The sequence below is a fragment of the Podarcis liolepis genome (assembly GCF_965112155.1).
Source record: "Podarcis liolepis genome assembly, chromosome: 4".
Classification (NCBI taxonomy): Eukaryota; Metazoa; Chordata; class Lepidosauria; order Squamata; family Lacertidae; genus Podarcis; species Podarcis liolepis.
Window position 1 is genome coordinate 30559385 of NC_139558.1, and position 25471 is coordinate 30584855.

At 44.0% G+C, this 25471-nt stretch overlaps 1 protein-coding gene across 3 annotated transcripts in view; it reads left to right on the forward strand.

Annotated features, from left to right (window-relative positions):
- The first annotated feature begins 541 nt into the window (after positions 1-541).
- Positions 542-25471, forward strand: part of FHL2 (four and a half LIM domains 2) — a 34006-nt gene continuing 9076 nt past the window's right edge. The window contains exons 1-3 of one of the 3 annotated variants that reach the window (XM_083501597.1): positions 809-917; positions 18835-18972; positions 21411-21590. In XM_083501597.1, coding sequence (XP_083357723.1) covers positions 21435-21590 — 156 coding nt within the window. In that variant the 5' untranslated portion in view covers positions 809-917; positions 18835-18972; positions 21411-21434. Of the gene's footprint in view, positions 918-9899; positions 10109-18834; positions 18973-21410; positions 21591-25471 lie in introns of those variants that run through there. The other 2 variants (XM_083501595.1, XM_083501596.1) reach the window with 2 other exon arrangements.

Here is a 25471-nt window from a genome sequence, read left to right on the forward strand (position 1 = left end):
TCGCTAAGCCACGCCCCCCCCAGCGAACTGGATTGATTAGTTGGGGGCCGTGATGCGGCAGGAAGTCCCCCATGATGCGGGGCTTAACCACACCACTGCTGTGTGTGGGAGACCACGTGGTCTGCCCGCAACACTGCCCCACAAGGAATGGAGCGGCCTTGGTAGAGCACAAGACTCTTCTTTGTCTTTTAATCTCATAGGGCCCCCCAATCCAAATGGGATCCAAGGTATGGAGGAAGGTATTTTTTAACCCTTTGCCTGCTGAAAAATCCCTCCTAGAGATGCTATTTATAGCACATGGCGGCTTAGCAAGTAAACAGCAGCTTGGGAGATTTTTATTTTTATTTTGCTGGAAACAGCAGGGAGTAAGGATTAATATCTCCTCCCTTTGAACCATTGCCCTGATCTCGATCTGCTGCAGCCAGGTTTAAAAAAGAAGAAAAGTTTGACCCTTTGTAGATAAACTATATAGCACATTACAAACTAGATCATGTGCCTGATGAAGCAGTTCATAAAAGCTTATGCGGCAATAAATCGGACAGTCTTTAAACTGCCTCGGGACTCATTGTTTGTACAACAGTCCATATATGCAGAGATACAAGCGTGGCTGCCTCTGGCAAAGAAACTGGAGGGCTGCTCTAACTGAGACCAAGGCCATCCTTTCCGCGGCAGACCTGTGCTCCTGTTCACGGCGATTCCTTAAAAGGCAAGCCCTTCGCAGAGATGCTGTTGGCTCTTATCTCCCAGGACGGCTGCTTCTTTGGAGATATTGTATTTATAGCTCATCTGGCAAACGAACTCTTGACAGTCTAATTGCTAAATACATAGTTTGGGTAATCCAATAAAGGAATAAGCCTCAGTACCGGCCTTTTGTCTCCTCATTTGCTGACTGGAACACGCAGGCACCGTTCAGCAAGGTAAGAGCAAAAAGAGCATGTCTACGTATCTTTTCCAGCTCCCCTTCAATCTTGCTGCTACAAGGAGAATGGGGCTTAAGGGAATCTTGGTATATTTTTCTTTGGAACCCTAAAGAATATCAGCATGCACAAGATTTTTTTGTCGCTTCTCACAGACGGAAGCCAGATAGCCTGTTGGCCTGATTCCCCTCTGATGAACTTTGCTTGCTTTCGTGTTGCTGTGGGATGACAAGAGCTATCTCAGTTGCGGTTCATGCCTCATCATGTTTTTGCTGCATGTGTAAAGGAACTGACAAATTCGACTCAGTTCACATTTAAAGCCAAACCTGCCTAAATTCACATTGCATTAAACAATGTGAGAAATGAGAGTCCTTTGAAATTCACACTTACCTGATTTTTTTCAGCGCGGTTCCCCAGCCATGTCATGTGTCCCAAAACTGTGAATAGAAATGTGCATATTAGTAGCAACTTGTGCTGAAATGCTAGCGACTTTTCATTGTTATTCTTTTTATAGGAAAAAAATGCAGATTGCTGCAAAAAAGTGGACTAAATTTAGAATTAGCAAAATGAGAAGCAGAGTGAAACTGAAATCTACATATTCACCCATCTCTGTTGTTGTTGTTTAGTCGTTTCCAACACTTCGTGACCCCACAGACCAGAGCATGCCAGGCACTCCTGTCTTCTACTGCCTCCCACAGTTTGGTCAAACTCATGCTGGTAGCTTCGAGAACACTGTCCAACCATCTCGTCCTCTGTCGTCCCCTTCTCCTTGTGCCCTCCATCTTTCCCAACATCCGGGTCTTTTCCAGGGAGTCTTCTCTTCTCATGAGGTGGCCAAAGTATTGGAGCCTCAACTTCACGATCTGTCCTTCCAGTGAGCACTCAGGGCTGATTTCCTTCAGAATGGAGAGGTTTGATCTTCTTGCAGTCCATGGGATTCTCAAGAGTCTCCTCCAGCACCATAATTCAAAAGCATCAATTCTTCGGCAATCAGCCTTCTTTCTGGTCCAGCTCTCACTTCCATACATCCCATCTCTGTTACTTTAATTTAATTTACTTCAATGTGTTGAAAGGCATCAGCTTCATCACCAAACACAGACTAATTTGCCTGGCAAATGGGGTTACCCAATATAATTACATACTGTCTGGGTGGGTGTGCTCATTTGATTGTTTCCATCATTTCTATCCCAATTTTCAAAAAGTTTGTTTTTCAAAGCAGCTTACAAAAGGAAGCCAAAGTTCTGTTCCGTCTTCTCTGAGCCGGGATGGGTGGTTTTCGCAAAATAGAATACATCTGAAAATAAGGGATGCCTCACTTTTAGCAAACTGTATACTTTTGTAGAACATTAGAACCCTCAACGTGTACCATGTAGTATTTTCAGCTACTATTCTTTGAATACTTTGGGGGGGGGGAGTCTATCCCCTTGAACCTATTTGGACTTTCTGCATACTGAGTAAACTTAGAAAGAATCAAGTTCTTCCCCTGAGTGCATAGGAGACAGAATAGTATTCTAGGGGAAATGCCCTTTCATTAGTTTCAGTTTTCCCACTGCAGTGGAATGTTTGGACATTGGAAAATGAAAAGGTAGCATACCCTTAGTATATGCAGTGGCGTAGCGTGGGTTGTCAGCACCCGGGGCAAGGCAAGTAATTTGCGCCCCCTAACCCGTGGATTTGCGCCCCCTAACCCGTGGATTTGCGCCCCCTAACCCTAACCCCCAGATGTTGCGCCCGGTGCAGCCGGCCCCCCCTGCACCCCCCACGCTACACCACTGAGTATATGCATAGCCTTCTGAATTTTCCCCCTTCCTGTTGCTTCCTGATGGCTTTGGAGAATGAGTCTGATAATATATTTAAACAGCTTTGCATTAGAGGTAATAGAAGCTGTGCTAAAGGAGACTTTAAAAAAACCCCCAACTAAACTGTGTGTGACTTGTGACAGGAGAATACTTCATCATAATGATTGTGCAAAATAGCATTAACAGCTGCCGAAACATGCACTGTAAAGTGTTCATCACCCTGAATTGCTTTTAAAGTGATCTCAGGGGAGTGCTACGTTTTGTCTGCAAATGATGTTTGCATGGGGGAAGTTAGAGTGATTGTACTGGTATTTGCAGGCTGTGTAAATTAATACAGTAATTGTTTTTGTTTGCAGTGTGCATTATAGTTCTGGGACCAAGAACTTCTGAGTGAGGAAACCTGTGTTATCCCAGTTCTAGGCATCAAGGTTAAATCAGATCTCCCTCCCACCCACCAAATATATATATATATGTGTGCATTATAATGGATCAAAATATAACCAGCCTAATTTCTATATATAATTTCACCCGTAGTTGTTGATGCTTTATTGCTTTATTTGATTATGTTGTGTCCTGATCTACTATTGATTTTAATCAAAAGGAAAATATGCTTCCACTAAACAACATGGGCAAAGCCAGGATTTATTGGGGGGCAGGCATTATGTTGGGGGGCAGAATTGAGTTATCAGCAATGCAGTTGGTCAGTTAGTTAAGCATATTTATTTATTTACTTGATTTAAGGAGGGCAGCTTCCCTGCCCCTGCAGCCCCCTGGTTAAGCCCATGCTAACCAATGGGAATTAACTAAATAAATAAAATACACACCTGTGAAAAATAAGACACCTGCATCTGATCCTGGCCTCATATCTAACCCAAATTCCATTGTTGTGAATTTGGCTTGTGCCCAGAAAAGTAGCTTGCCAGGCAGAATGGCTTTGCCTTAACTCTCCTCCTGAGAGTGCTTGTTTTCTATGTGCAAGGCAATTTTTATTTTATTGATTTCTTCGTAAGAATTACCTTGCTAAGCCTTACCAAAAAGCGCGTTGCCAATATAAAGAGTTGTGGCTGTGTGTGTTTTAAATAACAGCCATTCATTTTTAAATAAGAGGAATGATTATTACACAGACAGTTCTGTCTGCAGACTTCCTCTAAGCTGAGGTATCGTGCAATAAATCTAGCACCCAGTTTGACCGCATCAGTAAGCCAGGCAGTGCTGATTAGCTGAGTGAAACCTAGCTGAGAAGGTTTCATGGTTTATGGATTTTATAAATTGAGTATGAATGGAGATAGCTGCTTTTCCTCAATAATACTATGATTATAATAGTGATTTATGTACGTGCTGCTTTTTCTGCTACTAAACTCCAAGTGGCCCTAGGATCAGATAGCTGCATTTCAGGAAAATCTTATGGCAGTGTCGCACGACATGTTACATTTGTTACACCAATATCACACCGGCAAATACATAACATATGAAAGTCAAATCTGCTTGCGCATGCATGCATTTGGAAAACCTGGTTTGGGAGACATGTACATAATACATAATATATTTTACATTGACATTTGCTGCAGAAAATGGTGCAGCAACCATAATTTGCAGTGCTTTCCAGAAGGCATAGACAGTGTTCATCTCCCGTGAGGTTTAAATTACTGCTTTTGCACTATTTATGTGAGTGTGTGACTCTTATGGTAGGGAATAGATAGTGTATAAAGGAAATAAAGACACTTGCCATTGAATGTGCACCTTGCCTAATATAAGTTCACCGTAAGCCAGTGTGGTGTGGTGGTTAAGAGTGGTGGACTCGTAATCTGGTGAACCGGGTTCGCTTCCCTGCTCCTCCACATGCAGCTGCTGGGTGACCTTGGGCTAGTCACGCTTCTCTGAAGTCTCTCAGCCTCACTCACCTCACAGAGTGTTTGTTGTGGGGGAGGAAGGGAAAAGAGATTCTTAGCCGCTTTGAGACACCTTAAGGGGAGTGAAAGGCGGGATATCAAGTCCAAACTCCTCCTCCTCCTCCTCCTCCTCCTCCTCCTCCTCCTCCTCCTCCTCTTCATAAGTGGGAAAACCCCAAACATCTGACCCCAGCCACCCTGTGTAAAGTCTTGCATCTTGCATTTAGCCTCTCCTAAGGACGGGGCAGGTGGCAGGTGGCGCTGTGGGTTAAACCACAGAGCCTAGGACTTGATGATCAGAAGGTTGGCGGTTCGAATCCCCGCGACGGGGTGAGCTCCTGTTGCTTGGTCCCTGCTCCTGCCAACCTAGCAGTTCGAAAGCACGTCAAAGTGTAAGTAGATAAATAGGTACTGCTCTGGCAGGAAGGTAAACGGCGTTTCCATGCACTGCTCTGGTTCGCCAGAAGCGGCTTAGTCATGCTGGCCACATGACCCGGAAGCTGAATGCCGGGTCCCTTGGCCAATAAAGCGAGATGAGCGCAGCAACCCTAGATTTGGCCACGACTGGACCTAATGGTCAGGGGTTCCTTTACCTTTAAGGACAGGGCCAGCACCAACATCTGGAACCCTTGGACAGCTGCTGAGATACCTACAGAGAACAACACTGTCAATAACCTTGGTTTCCTCATACCAGGCAGCTCAATCTGCAAGTAGCCTGCTGCAGATTACACCACTGCTATTGCTGCCCATCCCTCAGCAGGTAAGCCTGCCCAGGAGACCCAGAGATGTAGGAGAGAGTAAACCAAAGGACACTTTGCTGGGGAGAGACCTCACACCCTGCCTGAGGAATTCCATGTGTCCAGGATTTCTTTATTTTTTTACTTTTTCCTTTGAACAGTGGAACTGTCCCTTCCCTGCCTGCTCCTATATACCTACCTGGACTTCAAGGTCATCTTCTGTGGACCTTCTCTAGATGCCTCTGCTGGATGAGGCCCAGCAGGTGGCTATCAGAGATACTAGGTCTGGATCCAACCCATGGTGCTGCCTGCTTCATTTTGAGGTCATCATTGCTTTTTTCCAGCCTCCTGAATCAAAACATCATAATTATTCTTCCTCCTCCTTCTTGACCCGAAATGCTCTTAAACACATGCCACAGTGGAAAAAATGCTGCACAGTTGCTATTTTTAAAGAAAGTGGAAGATTTTGAGATGTTTTCCCCACACCACTCATAGTTTGATCAGTGTGGGGGTACAGCACTTACCATATTTTTTGCTCTATAAGACTCACTTTTTCCCTCCTAAAAAGTAACGGAAATTAAGTGTGTGTCTTATGGCGCGAATGCAGGCTGCGCAGCTATCCCAGAAGCCAGAACAGCAAGAGGGATTGCTGCTTTCACTGCGCAGCGATCCCTCTTGCTGTTCTGGCTTCTGAGATTCAGAATATTTTTTTCTTGTTTTCCTCCTCCAAAATCTAGGTGCATCTTGTGGTCTGGTGCGTCTTATAGAGCGAAAAATACGGTATTTTCTCTGTGTTTTTTGGTGTTTATTTCAAGGCTAGAATAAACATTCTTCTTCTTCTTTTTCACAGAGCCATTATCTCAGAGGAACTTTCATTTAGTTGAAATTTTGGAGACATTCGAATCAACAAGTCCCCAGCCCAAGTCCTAAAAGAATGTGTTTCTGAGTGGTTCAGTGTAGAAAGCTATCCGCAAGCAGAACCTTAAGAATGGGAGTGAGAAAAGTGAATAGGTGAAAAGTGTGTTCCTTCCGCAGCATTACAGAGCCAGTCCTTTAAATCTATGGTAAAAAAACGGGACGCAGGTGGCGCTGTGGTCTAAACCAGAACCACAGAGCCAAGGGCTTGCCAATCAGAAGGTTCAAATCCCCGTGACGGGGCGAGCTCCCGTTGCTCGGTCCCAGCTCCTGCCAACCTAGCAGTTCGAAAGCACGCCAGTGCAAGTAGATAAAGAGGTAAACCTCCTGCGGGAAGGTAAACGGTGTTTCAGTGCGCTGCTCTGGTTTGCGAGAAGCGGCTTAGCCCTCCTGATGCCACTGGACCCCAAACACCTAGCATCCCTGAACATTAACTGGCTGGGCCTGATGTCCACAACATCTTGAAAGCTACAGGGTCACCAGCCCTGCCTTAAGGTGCCAAGCAGTGCAAAATATACAAGATCTTTCTCTTCCACTTTCAAGTGGGAATCTGGAGATTTGCTGTTTGGGTCTGCCACAGACTGGGAAACTAGATAGATTTCCATGCTGTCCTTGCCACTGATCCTGTTTGTGTCTGCCTGCTGTGTGCTCCCGAAGCTCTGTGGAATTCACAGCACGGGCCTCACTTCAGTCATAGTGTAATCCACAGAGCTTCGGGAAAGTGGGAGAGAAATGAGTGTCAAGCATGCCAAGTTAGTTAATGGCATTGTAAAGCTATGTTGTGGGTACTTTTATTCTCTTTTTTCAAAAAAATGAAATGAATTTCGTACTTTGTAACCAATGCCATTATTAGAATCCTAACAAATAAGTTAAACGGGGGCGGTTGCCTGGGCACAAAATTCTTAGGGGTGCAAAATTTCAAAAGGAAAAAAAAGGAATAATAGTAAATTTAAAAATAGCACACCCTCTCCCTCACACAGAAAATCTTCCAATGTTTGTGTGGGCAGGCTAAAGAGCCGATTTGGGCAGCAGCTGGGTGCTAGGGCACTCTTTGTGCGGCTTTAGAAAGATACACACTCCCAACCAATACCCCATCCTGCTCTCCACTTGACACTCATGGAGCACGTTGGCTGCCACTTGGGCAGGTGGCCAAGCTATTGTCCCTTCATTCCAGCCTATCAGCGGACAGTGCCATGGATACTTGCCTTGCCCCAGCTGCCAGCAACCCATGCTACACCACTATATTCATTTGCATGGTGGCTTGGCTCTCCTGCTGATTGAGATTTGCCAAAGTACCAGTGCAGGAGACACCCAGAGAAGTTAATGTAAGCCGAACGCAATTGACATTGAAACTGACCTTGCTTAGTTTAATGGCATTGTAAAGTTAGCTGACTTTTTATATCTATATATAAAATATGGTATTAGCGAAAGCCGTCAGAATCTGTGCGAAAGGCACTGGTCCTCACACAAGGCAGATGTGTGAACTGTGGCAAAGCCATGCTTGAGTTTGGCTGCGGCAGATTTCTCCCCTATACCTCCTTACCAGTGCATATCCCACCTCTCTGATCAAAGGCTGTTCAAAATGTTTTTGGGGTGGGGGTCCAAGCCCCCCACCCCCACATTCTACTGTGTCTCGAATTTCAGTGATACTCTGTGTGATGCCAAAATTCAGCACCCCTCTGCCTCCCTCACTCCATTTCAAAGCATAGTTGCAGCATCCTCAGGGGTCGTCCCCCCCGAGACTCCGCCCCCAGTGTGACCGATCCAGCCGTGCTCCCCTAAATCTGCCTCTGGTCACATTATGCTTGAGAACAGGGCCCCATTATGAAACAGACTTCTTCTCATTAGTTTTGCATGGTCGAAGTCAACATCCTGCATCCTCCAACTTTTCTAGCAATCACTGTCTCTTGGGGTGGGAAACATATATAAAATGTAAGGAGAAATCCCAGCAGGTTTTCTCACCTGCAGCGCAAGCCTGATTTCCTCCTGGCTTCCAATCTGTGGGGCAGCCACATAGCCTAGCAAGTCAAATAATTGATTAGCTGTCAATCTTCCCCACACACTCTATTTTAGCTGGGCTGCCTGCTTTATTTTTTTGGCACCCTGTGATGTGCATTTATATGTTTCTCTCTCTTCCTTTTTTTAAAAAAAAGTGGAAACATTTTTGAACAGTTGCAAAACTTCTCCCAGGGGTCAGCAAACTTTTTCAGTAGGGGGCCGGTCCACTGTCCCTCAGACCTTGTGGGGGGCCGGACTATATTTTGAGGGGGGGGGGGATGAACAAATTCCTATGCCCCACAAATAACCCAGAGATGTATTTTAAATAAAAGCACATGTTCTACTCAAGTAAAAACACACTGATTCCCGGACCATCTGCGGGCCGGATTTAGAAGGCAATTGGGCCGGATCCGGCCCCCGGGCCTTAGTTTGCCTACCAATGAACTGGGGGGGACTGTGTGCACTGTCCACTTTTTTGCCTTTTTTGCAAAATTACAGAACTGTTCACACACACACACCGCCACCTTCCACATGGAGATTAAACAAAATTACGTATGTCTGGATGTAATATGGTTTTCTCATTCTTAGATTAGTCCCACTGCTCTAGATGCGGCACTAAATTTAAACTGCAAGTAATTTTATCATGAGGATTTTCACCTTTGAGCCTCATTCCCATTATTTATGTTAATGGCTGATTCTTTTTTCCTGTGAAAGAGGAAATGAGCATGCTGGCCAAGGAAGGTTTTACATGATTACAAACTCAGTGAAGGCAATGCCTCCTGAATTCTGTAACAATCAACGCCTGACACACTCCCCATTTAGCTAGCACCACTCTCTGCCAACTCAAGGAATGGAGTACAAACAGAATTTGAACAGGACATTAATGTGCCCACACACCAGTGTTCAGGTGCGCTAACAGTGCTTCAACCCTGTGTGTTTAAAATCATTCAAAACAGTCAAGAGCTGTTTACTAATTGCCTAATGAAACCCAAGAATGTCCGTTTCTTGACGGTGCTGTAAAGTCTCTGTTGGCAATTCTCAGAACTCAGTGCCCAGAATTCGCTTGTTGCGAGGCTTGGTAGTCAAATCCTCATTTGGGGATTGATGGCTAGCGTAAACTGGCCCTCGTCCCACCAGACACATTGCTTATGACCTTTGGCCACCCTGACTCTCTTGAGCAATACAGCATGGCATATTCAAGGGGACACAAACAGGTAACATCATAACCCTGTTTAGGACATTAACCAGGCGAAGAGGCACACAAGATTAATGGGGGAAAGGTGTGCCGGGGTGCTTGCTTGTGCAAGATTCAAACGCTTATGCATTTTTCTTCATGTGGGCGGCAATTGTTTCAGTTGGCTGGCATTTCTTAGAAGTGATGCTGAATTTAAAACAGAGATTATTTTTAACAAAACCTCCCCAAAAAGGGAGGGGCAAGTATGAGAGCGGAAAACCCACTTATTTTGTTGTTTTTCATATAAAAAGAACACCTAGGGGCAGAGTCAACAAAAGAGGGCGTGGGGATTTAGGGGTGCGAAGGATCTTCTCCCTAGAATAGTGTCGAATGCCAGCTGCACTGAGCCTCAAAGAGTGAGTGTCTCTAGTGCTTTTGTCTCCTTATATGGTAAAATGATACACAGGGGTTTTTCACTAGGCTGTGAAGGCAGACGCCTGTTTCCACACAACACAGACGGCTGAGCAGAAATCAGAAGAGCCGCTTGCTCAGAACTGGAGGAATCCCCGGCTAGCTGTACATCTCTCCTCTCCTCTGCCAGCAGGTCACTGTGTTGCCCATTTATTAATGGATGTGACTCCCCATCCCAACTCCAGAGGGTACCATTAACTGCCTGCCTGTAAGTAGACGTCCCTTTTTGTCCCTCCCTGCAACAGCCAACAATAAACCTTTGGAGCATCTGCTATAAATAACAAAGGGTGTGATGGGGAGAACAGGGTGTGATGTTGAGGCAGAACAATGGTTTGCCCAAGACGCAGCAACAGCCCTAGCTGTCTGTGTTATATACGGTGACAGGGCTGGCCCTTTGTTTTTTAGCAAATATGGGCTATAGAAAGAGGTCGGGTAAGAATAATGGTGTTGTCTTCAGGGGGAATGTTCGGTGTTTGAATGTGACATGTGAGCAGGGAGGTATGGCATTGTGTCAGATCCCATCGCGGCAATTTTCACTCCCCAATGACATGCTGGATAAGCCCCGGGGAAGCTCATAAATGAGAGTTCAGATATTGGTTTCTTTTACACCTCTGTGAACACTTCCTGCTTCCCAAAGCAACAAAAGACCTCATTAATTCTTTCCAGTAGCAGAATCAGAGGAAACAAAGGTAGCCTTGCCTCTTTGCTGTCTCTCTCTCTCACGCACAAACACAAAATAACTAAAAGACAGAGAGTCCTCTAAAGTGCACTGCTATTGTTTCAAGATATTTAAATAGAAGGTACACGGCTCTTTTCTTCCTTTCATTCGTTTATTTAATGTTTAATCCCCGCCATGCTTCTTCTGTGTTTGCAACTGAGAAAATGCATGTGAGTCGACAGCAGCAACTTTTGTATCTTGTCATTTTTATTCAATTATAAATATTCATGTCCCCTCTTTCTGACTTAGCAGGCTTCCAAGGTGGCTTTGTGTATATTTCTGTATTAATGGGTCACTTCCTCCCTTCCTATTTCCCACCGTAATACCTTTACCCTTGATTCAAAACATCTTGGGTTACTGCACATGCCAGATGAAACAATTTCTGGAGGTTGTTAAAACAAACTGATGATTTACTCTAGATTGAACAGTTGCCATATGAATAGTGTATTATAATTGCATGCGAGTCACGCATGAAATGCAATTTTTAAAAGATGAATTCGGGAGAACCAAGAAAAGAGAGAGAGAGAGAGTTAAAGTCCCATTTAACTCAGTAAGAATAAATTGCCAAGGCATTTTTGTTCCATTGATATCAGTGATATGGACTCAAAACTAACTGGCTTTGCTGTTGTTGGCATCTGTTAGTCTCAAGAGACAATGACTCCATGGATGAAGTCAAACCGCTGTGTTAGCAGCACCAAAGTGACCTCTGTGGGGTGCAAGCCTGGGCAGTGTGTACAGAGATCCAGGGCTGCCCAGTCGACAAGACCTGCCTCTCTGCTTACTCATGTGGTCCAAAGGAAAGCAGAGCAATACATTTGGTACCAGCTTGGCTGCAGGAGTTGCCGGAAGGAGGCGTACAAGGCGCCATCCAACAATCTTAGGGACTCCACTCTGGATTTGCGCCAGTGTGGTGTAGTGGTTAAGAGCGGTGGACTCGTAATCTGGTGAACCGGGTTCGCGTCTCCGCTCCTCCACATGCAGCTGCTGGGTGACCTTGGGCTGGTCACGCTTCTCTGAAGTCTCTCAGCCCCACTCACCTCACAGAGTGTTTGTTGTGGGGGAGGAAGGGAAAAGGAGATTGTTAGCTGCTTTGAGACTCCTTAGGGTAGTGATAAAGCGGGATATCAAATCCAAACTACTACTACTACTACTACTACTACTACTACTACTACTCTTCTTCTTCTTCCTCTTCTTCACTCTTTAGCCTTTTCTTCTCCTGAGGATATCCCACAAGACAACAGAGGTTTAGGATCAGCTTTCCTTCTCCTAGATGGGCTACCTTCTCAGGTTAATGAGCCCCATCTGCCCCTCACTTCCCTCTACAATATGAGCAGAAACCGCCTTCTTAACTGCTGGACCCACCATTGGTTTCATCCATTCAATTTGCCAGAGCCTGTTTTTGCGTGCAGAGGTATTCCCTAAGAAACTGAGGGTTTAAGACCCATCGACTACCCTCACCTGGTTTAGCCGGTCATAGCCATTCCCAGGTTGTGACTGCTGTCACATGCTGACAGCTTCTAGGAGCTACAGGTAATTGCAGGGTAGAGACCAAAGGTGGACCACCCTTTCCTTAACACCCCATACACTGTGGAACAAACGACATAGGATGGTTTCCCCCACATTATTTTATTATCTCCTGCCAATTACCTGCTACTTACTATATTAAAAAGTAGGTTTCCCATAAGCAAAATGCAATGTAATATAATAAATGAACAGAGGATATGCTTTCAAAAATGGTGTGTACAGAGTGTCTGTTTTGTTGTTTAGGGTGTCTTACTTCAAGACTGGGAAGGTTAGAATCTATACATACTAATAAGGCCTTCAAGTTCCTATGCGGAAGCAATCCAATGGTGCATTCAGCTTTGGGACTTTTGGTTCACCTGCACTTTTAAGCCACCTATTGTAGAACCCAGGAAAAAGAAAAGTTAGGGCAAAATGGACAACCACAGCCTTGAAAAAGCACATAAACTATGCAAGCGCTTCATTCATCTGATCAAAGCTGTGGCTCAGGAGTCACTATTGAAAAGGCTGGAGTATACGCACATTCTGAACATGGCCGTGATGAAATGGCCCAATGTGGTGTGGCACATACTCAAGGCTAAACAAACTACGGCTGGCTTACAGAACCACCCACAAGTCTCAAAAGTTAATGGAGACAGCAGAAGAGGGTGTAGCAATTTTCAGAATGGGCTGCCTGTGTGTTCCTGCCACGCATAGCTGACAGGTCCTTTCCTCCTGAAAGAGTGTGGATAGGCATTTCTCAAATGCCTCTCTAAACAGCTATGGCAGTGATGGGGAACCTGAGGCTATTTTGGGGCTACTGCTCTCATCAGCTGCAGTCTGCAAAATCAATGGTCAAGGATTTATGGGAGCTAGAATCCCACATCCGGAGGGCATAGGTTCCCCATCCCTGTTCAATATCCTGGATCCCCACTCCTTTTCTTAGGAAGGTAAGGTAAGGAAAGAGGAAAGAGGATCCTAGCATTCCTCGATCCTCTCTAAAAGCCTTCCTAACCAACAAGGCTGGGCAGCAGCAGCAAAAAGCAAGTGCACCAACCTCTTCTCATTGTTGCCCTGTTTTCCCAAATGCATAGGTAAGAAAACACCATGCTTAACATCAATTTTACTTCAACTAGGTAAAGGTAAAGGGACCCCTGACCATTAGGTCCAGTCATGACCCGACTCTGGGGTTGCGGCGCTCATCTCGCTTTATTGGCTGAGGAAGCCGGTGTACAGCTTCCGGATCATGTGGCCAGCGAACCAGAGCAGCGCACGGAAACACCATTTACCTTCCCGTTGGAGTGGTACCTATTTATCTACTTGCACTTTGATGTGCTTTTGAACTGCTAGGTTGGCAGGAGCTAGGACTGAGCAACGGGAGCTCACCCCGTCGTGGGGATTCGAACCACCAACCTTTCGATCGGCAAGCCCAAGAGGCTCGGTGGTTTAACCCACAGTGCCACCCACGTCCCCTTAGTCTGGATTAATGCAATATAATTCATGTGGGGCTGCTTTTAAAGGTAGAAACTTCAACAAGGACAAAATGAAGACACCCAGCTGTTGTTTGGGGCTAGATGGCATCTGGTTAAATGCTTTAAAATCCCTGAACACTTTGTAAAGTAGCCCCTGAAAGCCACAGAACACACTGTGGATCCCTGTACCTGCCGGTTCCCTCAGTTTCATGAAAGGTCAAGTTCCTACTCATCACAAGGATTCTCTTGTTGGCTCATTAAACAAAAATCAAGTTAATCCCCAGCAACCCACAGCATTTCCTGCATGGTCCTTCTCCCCTTTGCATAACACAATTCCCTTTTTCTCCATCTGGGTTTTTCTCTTTAAGCCTCACCTGAATGAGATTCCCTCCCACCTTTTTAAAGACTTGTATTCCTTTCATCCATCCTTAGATTCTCAGTCCTGTCTCACTCCTGGCCAACAATCATATCTGTTCCTCCCAATGACTGCCTTTTGTGATGCCACAGTACATGCTAGAACATCTCCTTTGACTCACCTTCCCACTGACATTCCTTTTCTGACCCACCCATTTTTTTACAATCAGGTCAACTGCAAGGGGGAACGCAAAAGCAAGCATGAGTAATTGGCGTTGCTTGTCCTTCTCCCTCACACAAGGTTACCTCAAGGAATACCCGCACCTGAATCAACCTCTCTGTGTCTTAAGATCCACTTCAGAGGCCTTGTTTAAGCGCCTAGGCAACTAGGATGACAGGTAAATGAAACAGGGCCTTCTTGGTGGCCCCACAGTTATTGAACTCTATTCCACTTGAACTTAGGCAGGCATCATTCCTTCAAAGGGGCATTAAAGACCCATGACTCTACTTCTGCTTGTGGTGCCTAGCCTGTGGCTGTGCCTTGGTTTTTTGCATGGCTGCGCTGGTTCGTGCTGGTTTTAGCAGTATTTCATACTGCTGAGCATGCTGTGAAATGTATGCTTGCATCTGTTTTTAAAACTGTATTATGGTTTGCTTGCGTGCATTTTCAGTGAACTGGTTTGGGAAGAATTTTCTTTGAAGAGCAGCCTGTATCTTTTGTGTGTGTAAGTAAACAGAACCACACTGTTTTCTTGATGCACTCTAGATCAGCAAGAGGAGAGGGAAGATACCGTATTTTTCCATGTATAAGACAATGCTTTTTGCTAAAAAAAAAAATTAGGCAAAAATTGGATGTCGTCTTATACACGGATAGTGAATGCAGAAGGGGGACGTGCGGTTAATGGCAGCAGCAAGCAGGAGATTGGCAGCAGCAATTGGGGGGGGTGATTGGTGGCTGTGGCGAGGCCTGCTGGCGATTGGCTATGGCTGCAGCAATTGGGCAGGTGAATGGCAGCTGTGGCGAGGCGGGCAGGCAATTGGCTGTTGCGGCAAGGTGTGTGATCGGCAGTGGCGGGCAGGCGGGTGAGCAACTGGCGGAAGTGACCTGTCCCCCCCATTAAATAACTTAATTTCTTAATTTGGGGTTTAAAAAAATAGGGGCTGTCTTATACATGAGGGCGTCTTATACACGGGAAAATATGGCACATGTTTTAAGACAGGGATGTTGAAGCTCAGGCCTGGGTACCAAATTAGACCTTCTTGCTTTCCCCAGTCAGCCTTCAGGATTCTCCCAGGCCCAAATCTCAGCCCAGGTTGCAATCTTCACTGGAACAGCTCTGTACCTTCCTCCAGAGCTTTTGCATCCTTGATAAGACCTCTTGCTTGCCTGGGTATAGGATGAAGAGTTGTGCATGCAGAAACCTCTGGCTTTTGCGTGTTTGGCACGTAGCTCACAATGCAAAGGAAACAGCCACATCCATTGCTTTGTCCACCTTTTACCTCTGGTGCCACCCATTTTTGACCTCTCGTCCTACACAACGTTGGTGTGTGGCCCCCACATGGTTGCACCCAAGAAAATGTGGCCCTTGAGCTGAAAAGGGTTTCCTATCACTGGTTTAAACTGTTTCCGGGCTCAGTTCTAAATTCTTTTGAAATCCCTGGATGCTTTGGAACCAGGTGTAAAGTTGCCCCTTATAATGAGAACCACCTGAGCCCCAAAGCACCCTCTAACCTCCCAGGGTCCGTCTTGTGAGGGGGGAGAAGCCAATTCCTTGCATGCAGAAAATTCCAGGTTCAATCCTCAACATCTCTAGCCGAAAGGACAAAAGAGCAAGTGATGGGAAAGGCCTCTCTTGAACCCAGGACCTTTGAGAGTCACGGCTAGCCAGAAATGACACTGTGCGGCTAGATAGGCAAACCACCTGAACTTTGGCTGAAGCAGCTTAGTTTCATTGCTCCTAATTAGAGATGGAAATATGATGGATTGTGCAGGGCTGGAGTTCTGGGATACTGACTGTTCTGAGGAGTGAAGAGATATTAAAAGTCTATACATTTCCCCCCCACAAAAGTGTGACATGGAAAATTGTGAATAACATTTGCATGTTTGCATCTGCACCCTGCTAACTACTCTACAGATAGATGGATCTATCTATCTATCTATCTATCTATCTATCTATCTATCTATCCATATCTATCATCTGTCTGTCTATATCTATCCATATCTATCATCTGTCTGTCTGTCTATCTATCTATCTATCTATCTATCTATCTATCTATCTATCTATCTATCTTCATCTATCATCTATCTATCTATCTATCTATCTATCTATCTATCTATCTATCTATATCTATCTATCTATCTATCTATCTATCTATCTATCTATCTATCTCTATCTATCTATCTATCTATCTATCTATCTATCTATCTATCATCTATCTATCTATCTATCTATCTATCATCTATCTATCTATCTATCTATCTATCTATCATCTATCTATCTATCTATCATCTATCTATCTATATCTATCATCTATCTATCATCTATCTATCATCTATCTATCTATCCATCTATCTATCATCTATCTATATCATCTATCTATCCATATCTATCTATCTATCTATCTATCTATCTATCTATCTATCTATCTATCATCTATCATTTATCGATCTATCTATATCTATCATCTATCATCTATCTATCATCTATCTATATCCTCTATCTATCCATATCTATCATCTGTCTGTCTCTCATCTATCTCTATCATCTATCTATCTATCTATCTATCTATCTATCTATCTATCTATCTATCTATCTATCTATCATCTATCTATCTAAAAACACACATACCATCTTTTCTTATTTTCCACTCTCTTCATTCCATTCTTGTTTGCAGGGATTTGTAGCTTTGATCGGAAAATGGATTAGAGTTCTTGGAAGGAGGACATAAAGTTCTCGCGAAGCAATGAGAGGCAATGTTTGTGCCAACAAACTGGTAGGGGACTGAAAAATGAGCTACTCCCGGTAGTTCAGTTTTGCTAGGCTGTAACAAAAAGAGGACCTTGTAAATCTTTACAGCTTTTGAAACAATAACAAAAATCCTTTCCAAACACCTCTTCCTGCGTGGATTTATGTCTGCAAAATGTTCCAGATACAAATCTTCCTTTCTTTCAAGAAGGAAAACAAAGAGGAGTGCCGGGGGGGGGGGTTGTACATTGGGCACAAATCATGAATGCCTTACAATAGGCTCACACCAGTAAAACAAAACAGAACCCCAAAATAACTGTGAAGAAAAACTATATTCCTGCATAGAATTGTATACTAGTCTGTCAGTCTCATGAACTATGAGGCCACAACTGCAACATATCTGATCTTTTTTTTTATTAAAAAAAAACACGACAAATCCTAAATAGAGGGACCTGGGAGATAATTACTGGGACTGTGGTTTAACTCCTTGGACTAATGGGAACATGGGGAAAATTTTCCTCAGCAATGCAGTGTCGGTAGTATGAGTTAAGCCCCCTCCCCATTTTCCAATTCTAATCCTGCTTTCTATTTAAGTTAAAAACACACTGATACAGTGGTACCTCTGGTTACAGACGCTTCAGGTTACAGACTCTGCTAACCCAGAAATAGTAAGAACTTTGCTTCAGGATGAGAACAGAAATTGTGTGTTGGCGGTGCGGCAGCAGCAGGAAGCCCCATTAGCTAAAGTGGTACCTCAGGTTAAGAACTGTTTCAGGTTAAGAACGGACCGCCAGTTCTTAACCAGAGGTACCAGTGTACATCTGAAATTCACACAGCTCCCTTTCTGGCCTGATACTTCCCTGAGAGTATCGCAACAAGAAAGGTGTTTGGACAATGTCTGGCACCAGTGCTATTTTACTAGAAAAAGAGGTGCCGGAACACTCACCATGAACACCTCCCTTGTTCTCTTAGAATGGCAATGGCGCCCACCGGAGAGGTGCCAGGACTGAGTTGTGGTGAGTTCTGACTGAAAAAAAGCCCTGTCTGGCACTGAGGTCCAAAGGCAGGCAAATGCTTAGAGGAGGTAGGTGCGGGAAGAGATGACAAACGTAATGAAGAGCAAACCTGACCAAATTCAGGGAATGCCAAAGGGCTGGGAGCTTTCCGGTGGTTTGTTGGGGCAAGAGACCATCCCATACTTGGAAATTTGAGGGTTTCCCCCTCAAAAATTTCCCCTCAGAATTGGACTTCTTGCGGTAAGGGAAGCAGTGAGACGATGCGCTGGAAACTGGGATATAACGCTTGCATGATGCAATGTCATCAATCAAGCGGTATATACAGTGGTACCTCGGGTTACAGACGCTTCAGGTTACAGATGCTTCAGGTTACAGACTCTGCTCACCCAGAAATAGTACCTAGGGTTAAGAACTTTGCTTCAGGATGAGAACGGAAATTGTGTGGTGGCGGTGCGGCAGCAGCGGGAAGCCCCATTAGCTAACGTGGTACCTCAGGTTAAGAACAGTTTCAGGTTAAGAACGGATCTCCAGAACAAATTAAGTTCTTAACCTGAGGTACCTTTGTAAATTGTATGAATATATTTTTTTAATTAAAAAAAAGCTCCCCACAAGCAGATCAGTATGAATGCTACATACATAACCAACACCATCTAACCTCCCTGCAAGCTTTGTGCAAACAAATCACGGTGAATGAGCATCTGGAAATTACCTGACATTACCTGATTCCTTGACTCAAATTACATGCAGCAAGTTGTCTTTTCAAATCAATGCCCCGGCAAGGAGGAGGGAACTGGTGATTGACCCCCCCATAGCTCCTGTCCTGCTTCAAGTTCTGTGGTCGCCTATTGTCGGCATCTAAACTCCATGTCATCATTTTTACTGAAGCTTTTTGCCTCTGGTTTCAACAGCTTTTTCTTTTATTAAATCTGCTTTTCGGTGCAGACGTTCGCAGAAGTGTACCATACTTGCCTCAGGGGAATTATGAAGGGTCAAACTCAAGAGTGCCCTTGTTATTACAGTGTAATCATACACATGTTTACTTGGAGGTAAGTCTAATTATGTCCAGTGGGGGTACTCTTCAGTAAATGTGCTTGGTTAGGACCCAGCCTTCTTCCCTGGGGACTGTAAACAATATCTTTCTTACTTACTTAATACAGCAGAAAACAGAGAAAATTGTGTGTGTGTCTTTGTGTGTGGTGTGCTTAAGATCTGCTTTTTCTCCAAGGCAAATTAAAAGAGTACGGCTGCCATGGAATTTCTATATTTCCCTTGTGTGTTATAATGTTTCTGGGATTGTTATAGGAATACAGAGAGGGCATATTTTCATATTTTACTATAATGCTAACGAGAGCATGATATATGTTTTCGAAAAAATTTCCCACACAATAGTTAAAATAGTTGGGGTTTAGTTCAGAAATATTCCAGAATCAAAACCTATCCAACCCTGCAGAAATTATAGCACGGACCTTCCTGAACTGGCGTCTACTACAGCCTGCAGGTGGGAGGGAAGAGTTATATATTTCATTTTTTTCCCATGTGACAAAACTTCCCTGTGTATATAAAGCAAGCATAGGTTTAGCCTAGCCGCCTCCCTTTGTTCTTTGGGTGCAAGGATTTTTTTTCCAGCACTCCCTCATGTGATCTCCAATTGGTGACACTGTCCAAGGAATGCTATGTGTTATATTTGCATGCAGGAATAGGTCTTCTTGAATGCACTTGTAATGTGTGGGCTGCTACTATCAGAGAGACAGACAGACAGACAGACAGACACACACACACACACACACACACACACACACAGAGAGAGAGAGAGAGAGAGAGAGAGAGAGAGAGACCTCACCTGCATTTCCTGTTGCACATTTAAAAACCAGTTCTCTTGACCATTCAGCACTGCAAGGAACCTCTCAAAACCAACAGCTCCACTGACATAACGCCTCCATGAACCAAACCCCATCAATTTTAACAACATCAGCAATGCAAATACAAACCACAAACACATACAACTCCTAGGGGCTGAGGTCCTTTCGGCACTCCCCATAAAGTTGATGGGCATTGTCATTCAAATACTGTGTGTGCAGTATGTCATGTGATCACTTGCGCAGGGTGGGGCTTACCTGGGATCCCCCAGTATTTTATTCAAGTTGGCACCCCTGCATGGCGGCATGGAAATAACGTCTTGTCACATCCACACTATTCGTTTGAAGCTCATTTGAAGCATGTGATTCCCCCCAAAAGAATCCTGGGAACTGTAGTTTGTTTAGGGTTCTGGGACTTGTAGCTCTGTGAGGGTTGTACTGAGAGGTTCCCTGGGAAGAGGAATTGGCTGTTAAACCACACTGAGAATTGTAGCTCTGTGAGGGGAATAAGGAGGGTCTCCTAACAACTGTCAACACCCTGGGGTCTCCTAACAACTCTTAGCACCTCTCAATGCCTCTGACACTTCACAGCATCATGCTTTGAACCCATGGAGCGGATAGGGCCTATGTCTGCCTGCATGATAAATAGTATGAGGGAGACCAAGTTCTGGGAAGAAGATGCATCAGGCATTTTCTTATTTGTTTATGCACCACTACAGTGGATTCAGCAGCTTGCCTAAAATAAAGGAAACTAACAATTTGTAGTAAAACAGTAGCTGTTTTACTACAAAGGAATTTCAGAAATAGACTGGAAAGAGAAGCTGCTGAATTGCAACTCATTACCAAACTTAAAACCATGGAGAGACCTGGTTTGAACAAAGACATTGGATTCTTATCCCATTATACATGACTAAGCCATTTCTCACCTTCTCACCCCTTGCCTTTTCCTGTAAGACCTATTACAGTCGTTAAGAGTCGTCAACAGGCTCATCTCAGCTATCTGCCAATCTCCCATTCCCACCACCCTTCTGAGTAATACCCCTCCCCGCCTTCTCACTATATAGAAGGATTTGGCAACTTCTGTTTCAGTGTATCTAAAGAAGTGTGCATGCACACGAAAGCTCATATCAAGAACTAACTTAGTTGGTCTTTAAGGTGCTACTGGAAGGATTTTTTTTATTTTAACAATTTGACGTGAAAGACCAAACTGAGGGCTAGGGTAGGGGTACATACAATGTGATCGGTTTGAACCAGAGAGTTTATACCTGCTTAGCTCATGGCATGGCTTTGGGTGATCTGTCCCTCTAATATACCTCTTTTAGGTGGAATAGCCACATTTTGCCAACCCCATAACTCCTGGGCAGGATGGTGGGATACAAATATGATAAGCAAATGACACCTCACAACAAAACAGACCTTTCTCTCTCTGACATTCAAGGAGACACCATGTTTATCAGTGCTATTTTTCTAGAAAAAGAGGTGCCGGAACTCACCAAGAACACCTCCCTCATTCTCTTAGGGTGGCAATGGCGCCCACCTGAGAGGTGCCGGGACTGAGTTCCAGTGAGTTCCTGCTGGAAAAAAAGCCCTGGTTTTTAATCCAAAGCTGCTTGTTTTCTTGTTGACAGGCAGGCAGAATCCTAGATGTCAAAATGACAGAGCGCTTTGACTGCCACTACTGCAAGGAGACACTGTTTGGCAAGAAGTACATTTTGAGGGAGGACAGCCCCTACTGCATCAAGTGCTACGACAGCCTGTACTCCAACACATGCGAGGAATGCAAAAAGCCAATTGGCTGCGACTGCAAGGTACTTTGGATACACATTTCAACCGGCCTCGTTCTTGGATCACAATTAATTGCATTACTGTGTGCATTTTATTTATTTGTGTTTTATGCAGCGCTTCCTATTTCAGCAGTTTGCAGATCCCAGCAAAAAGGAATGTACAAATAGAAGATAAAGTCCACATTCAAAATCAAACAATACTACTGCTACCACCACAATCACAACTACTGCTGCTAATGCTGCTGCTACTACTACTAATGCCACATTTTAAATAGAAATTTATTTGTGGCATCTGGTCTTTACTTCACATCTCTCCTACTCTAAGGATGCTTTTAGATGGATCTTGTTTATTTTGGGATTTCTGTTGCTCATGTACACAAACTTTTCATAGCATCCCTACAACGCCTTTGGCATCACAACACCAACCCATGTTTCTTTCCAGTCCAATCTACATATGGATTAGGGAAATCTGATAATTTAAAAATAGCAGTTGCCAGTGACCTATTCACAATATTAAGTCTATGTCTGGAAGTACCCTAAGATAATATTTTTTGGGAAAGTCGGTCTTTCCTTCATCAAGCATTGGGCTCCGGTAGTGCAGAGTTCTAGAATTTTTCCTTTTGTGCCACTGTCTGTGTTCAAAATCATCCCTAAAGCTATTAGCCTTAGGTCAGGCATAGGCAAAGTCGGCCCTCCAGATGTTTTGGGACTACAACTCTCATCATCCCTAGCTAACAGGACCAGTGGTCAGGGATGATGGGAATTGTAGTCCCAAAACATCTGGAGGACCAAGTTTTAATGCATTTTTGCACACATTTTCTCGTTGGAGAAATTTCACTTCAAAATTCAAAGAAGTGCGAATTTTGGAGGATAGTTGTGTTTTGATTTGTGTATTGGTTTAAAAGTGTGTGAGTTAGGCAGTTTCTCATGGAAATGCCAACCTAGTCTAATTTCTTCCCATCCCTGCTAAACATACATGTGCAAAGATTCTCCAAGTTGCCCAGCAGAAAGAAGGCAGCAGTTTCTTTGGTGAGTCTACTTCTAAGATCTTTTCCATCCCTTGGGGACTTTGAATGTGTTGACATTCAAGAATCCCTAAACTTGACTAAGCTCCAACAAATTTCAGAGCATGGAATTAATCAGCTGAACTTTTCAACCCAGACTGATGGATTTGGGGGGTGTAGGTGTTATCAGATCTGTGTGGTATTTTTTTTTAACAAAACGAAAAACAAGACTTTCTGCAAGGACAGATAAAGTACTTGATAGCCAGAAGATTGGTGGTTTTTGTTTTTTCCCCTGGTGAAGGATTAGGAATATATTGCTATAGATAAGAAAAAAATATGTACACACATATTCCCACTTGAAACTCACATGTACACACAGAAGCTGACAAGAGGAGAGAATAACAAAGATGTGTTTGTGATTAATATCTCTTTCTGTCAATTAAACTTCAGTGATCCTCACTTAGCAACTGCCGCAATAAACTTTGCCCATCATGTGGCAACAGCATTCCATATCAACTATGGATCGGTTTTGATGTGTATACTCTTCATGGAATAAGGTGCTGTGTGTTAAACCACAGAGCCTAGGACTTGCCAATCAGAAGGTCAGCAGTTCAAATCCCTGTGATGGGGTGAGCTCCCATTGCTCGGTCCCAGCTCTTGCCAACCTAACAGTCCGAAAGCACGTCAAAGTGCAAGTAGATAAATAGGTACCGCTCCGGCGGGAAAGTAAACGGCGTTTCCGTGCGCTGCTCTGGTTCACCAGAAGTGGCTTAGTCATGCTGGCCACATGATCTGGAAGCTGTACGCCGGCTCCCTTGGCCAATAAAGCGAGATGAGCGCCGCAACCCCGAGTCGGCCACAACTGGACCTAATGGTCAGGGGTCTCTTTACCTTTACCTCACCTTTACATACCACAAACTCTTCTGCAGGACACAAAACTTGCTTTACAAGTGTCTTCATCAGCAAACTATTTTGAAATCCCTTGAAAGTTCAAAGTCCTTTATTCAGTTATGCATACCTAAGTCCCAAGGAAGTCTATGCCAGCCCTACCATTAGGCAAAATGAGGCAACCGCCTCAGGCAGCAGAAGCTGAGAGGCAGTAGCCATAGCCCTCCTGCCTGTCCTTCCTAAGCTGCTCTGCCATTCTCCTCCATTGGAGGACATGCTTGGGTGTGCTATGTGCAACACGTCTTGCCCCCCTTCCAACTAGCCTGCCGCCTCGGGTTCAAAGGAGGACATTATCCCATCACCATTGCTGAAGTAAGATTCAAGGACCAGTTCAGCCAGCTTCTGCATGTGGAAGTATGGTTTTATTTGCCCACACAGCTCAGTGTGGTGTAGTGGTTAAGAGCGGTAGTCACGTAATCTGGGAAACCGGGTTCACGTCTCCGCTCCTCCACATGCAGCTGCTGGGTGACCTTGGGCCAGTCACACTTCTGTGAAGTCTCTCAGCCCCACTCACCTCACAGAGTGTTTGTTGTGGGGGAGGAAGGGAAAGGAGAATGTTAGCCGCTTTGAGACTCCTGAAGGGGAGTGAAAGGCGGGATATCAAATCCAAACTCTTCTTCTTCTTCTTCTTCAGCAGCAGGAAATTAGAAGGCTAAATCCCTAAAAGATTCCTATCAAGGGAACATTAATCAGATGGGGCTTTCTTTTCTTGAATTTTGTATTTTAAAAAAAGATGCTACTACTTCGGTAGACAAACAGAGTGAGGCAAAAAGAAAATGAGAAGGAAGAAAAATGCAGACGAGAGCAAATGCAAAGAAAGGAACTTGATTGTTTTTATACACCTAAGTTTTCACAAACTGCCATTGTTTCATAGCAGGAGAATTATATATATATATATATATATATATATATATATATATATATATATATATATATATATATATATATATTATATATATAAATTTTTATTAATTTTCCATAAGTAAAAAAGAAAACAAAGCAAAAACATAAATAAACACAAAAACGACTTCCCCGTACCACCCCTTTTCTGCATTCTTGTTTCAAGATTTTTCAGCAACCCTTTCGTATTAAACTTATTTCTATTTCGTAAATTTAACTTCCATGAGATATTAAAACAACTGTAGTTCTTTATCTCTTATAACCCTGATCCTCTAATTTTCCAAATTACAACAGTTTTTAAGATAAACTTTAAATTTGTTCCAGTCTTCATCCACCGCCTCTTTCCCCCGGTCTCGGATTCTGCCAGTATATATATATATATAAAATGTCCAGTAGCACCTTAGAGACCAACTAAGTTTGTTCTTGGTATGAGCTTTCGTGTGCATGCACACTTCTTCAGATAACTGAAGGGACATTGCACATATTCCATTTGGCTCCAAGTTGTTGTTTTCCATAAAAATTCCTTTCCAGAGATACTATCAGGATTATGTGAGGTAATTTCCTGCAAAGGAAAGTTGTTGAATTTTCAGTGCTAAACGAACAATTAATATTACTCTTTTGCTCAAGAGTCACTGGGCGGTTCTGATAGTGACAGATTCTGTGTTTCAGGGCTTGCATTTGGTTTATTTGGGGGGGGGAGTGTGCCATTAAAATACTCTTTAATGAATATTTTAATGGCACACTTTTCTTAAAAGCTTGGGGGGGCATATCATTAAGGGTATGCAAGTATGTGTGCTGGGAGCAGTATACAAAATCCTGCAACTAGCTGAACTTAACTGCAATTGTTTTAAATTGTTTGGCGTTGAAGTTCTGTAAGTGAAGCTTTTGAACCCTATATTTGGACTGGATAATATTTATTTCAAAGAAGACTCCGTTTCTATTCACCCAACTGCGATATTAATAACCTCAGTAGCCCTGACCCAGTGGCGTAGCGTGGGGGGTGCAGGGGGGGCTGGCCGCACTGGGCGCAACATCTGGGGGGGGCGCTCGCAC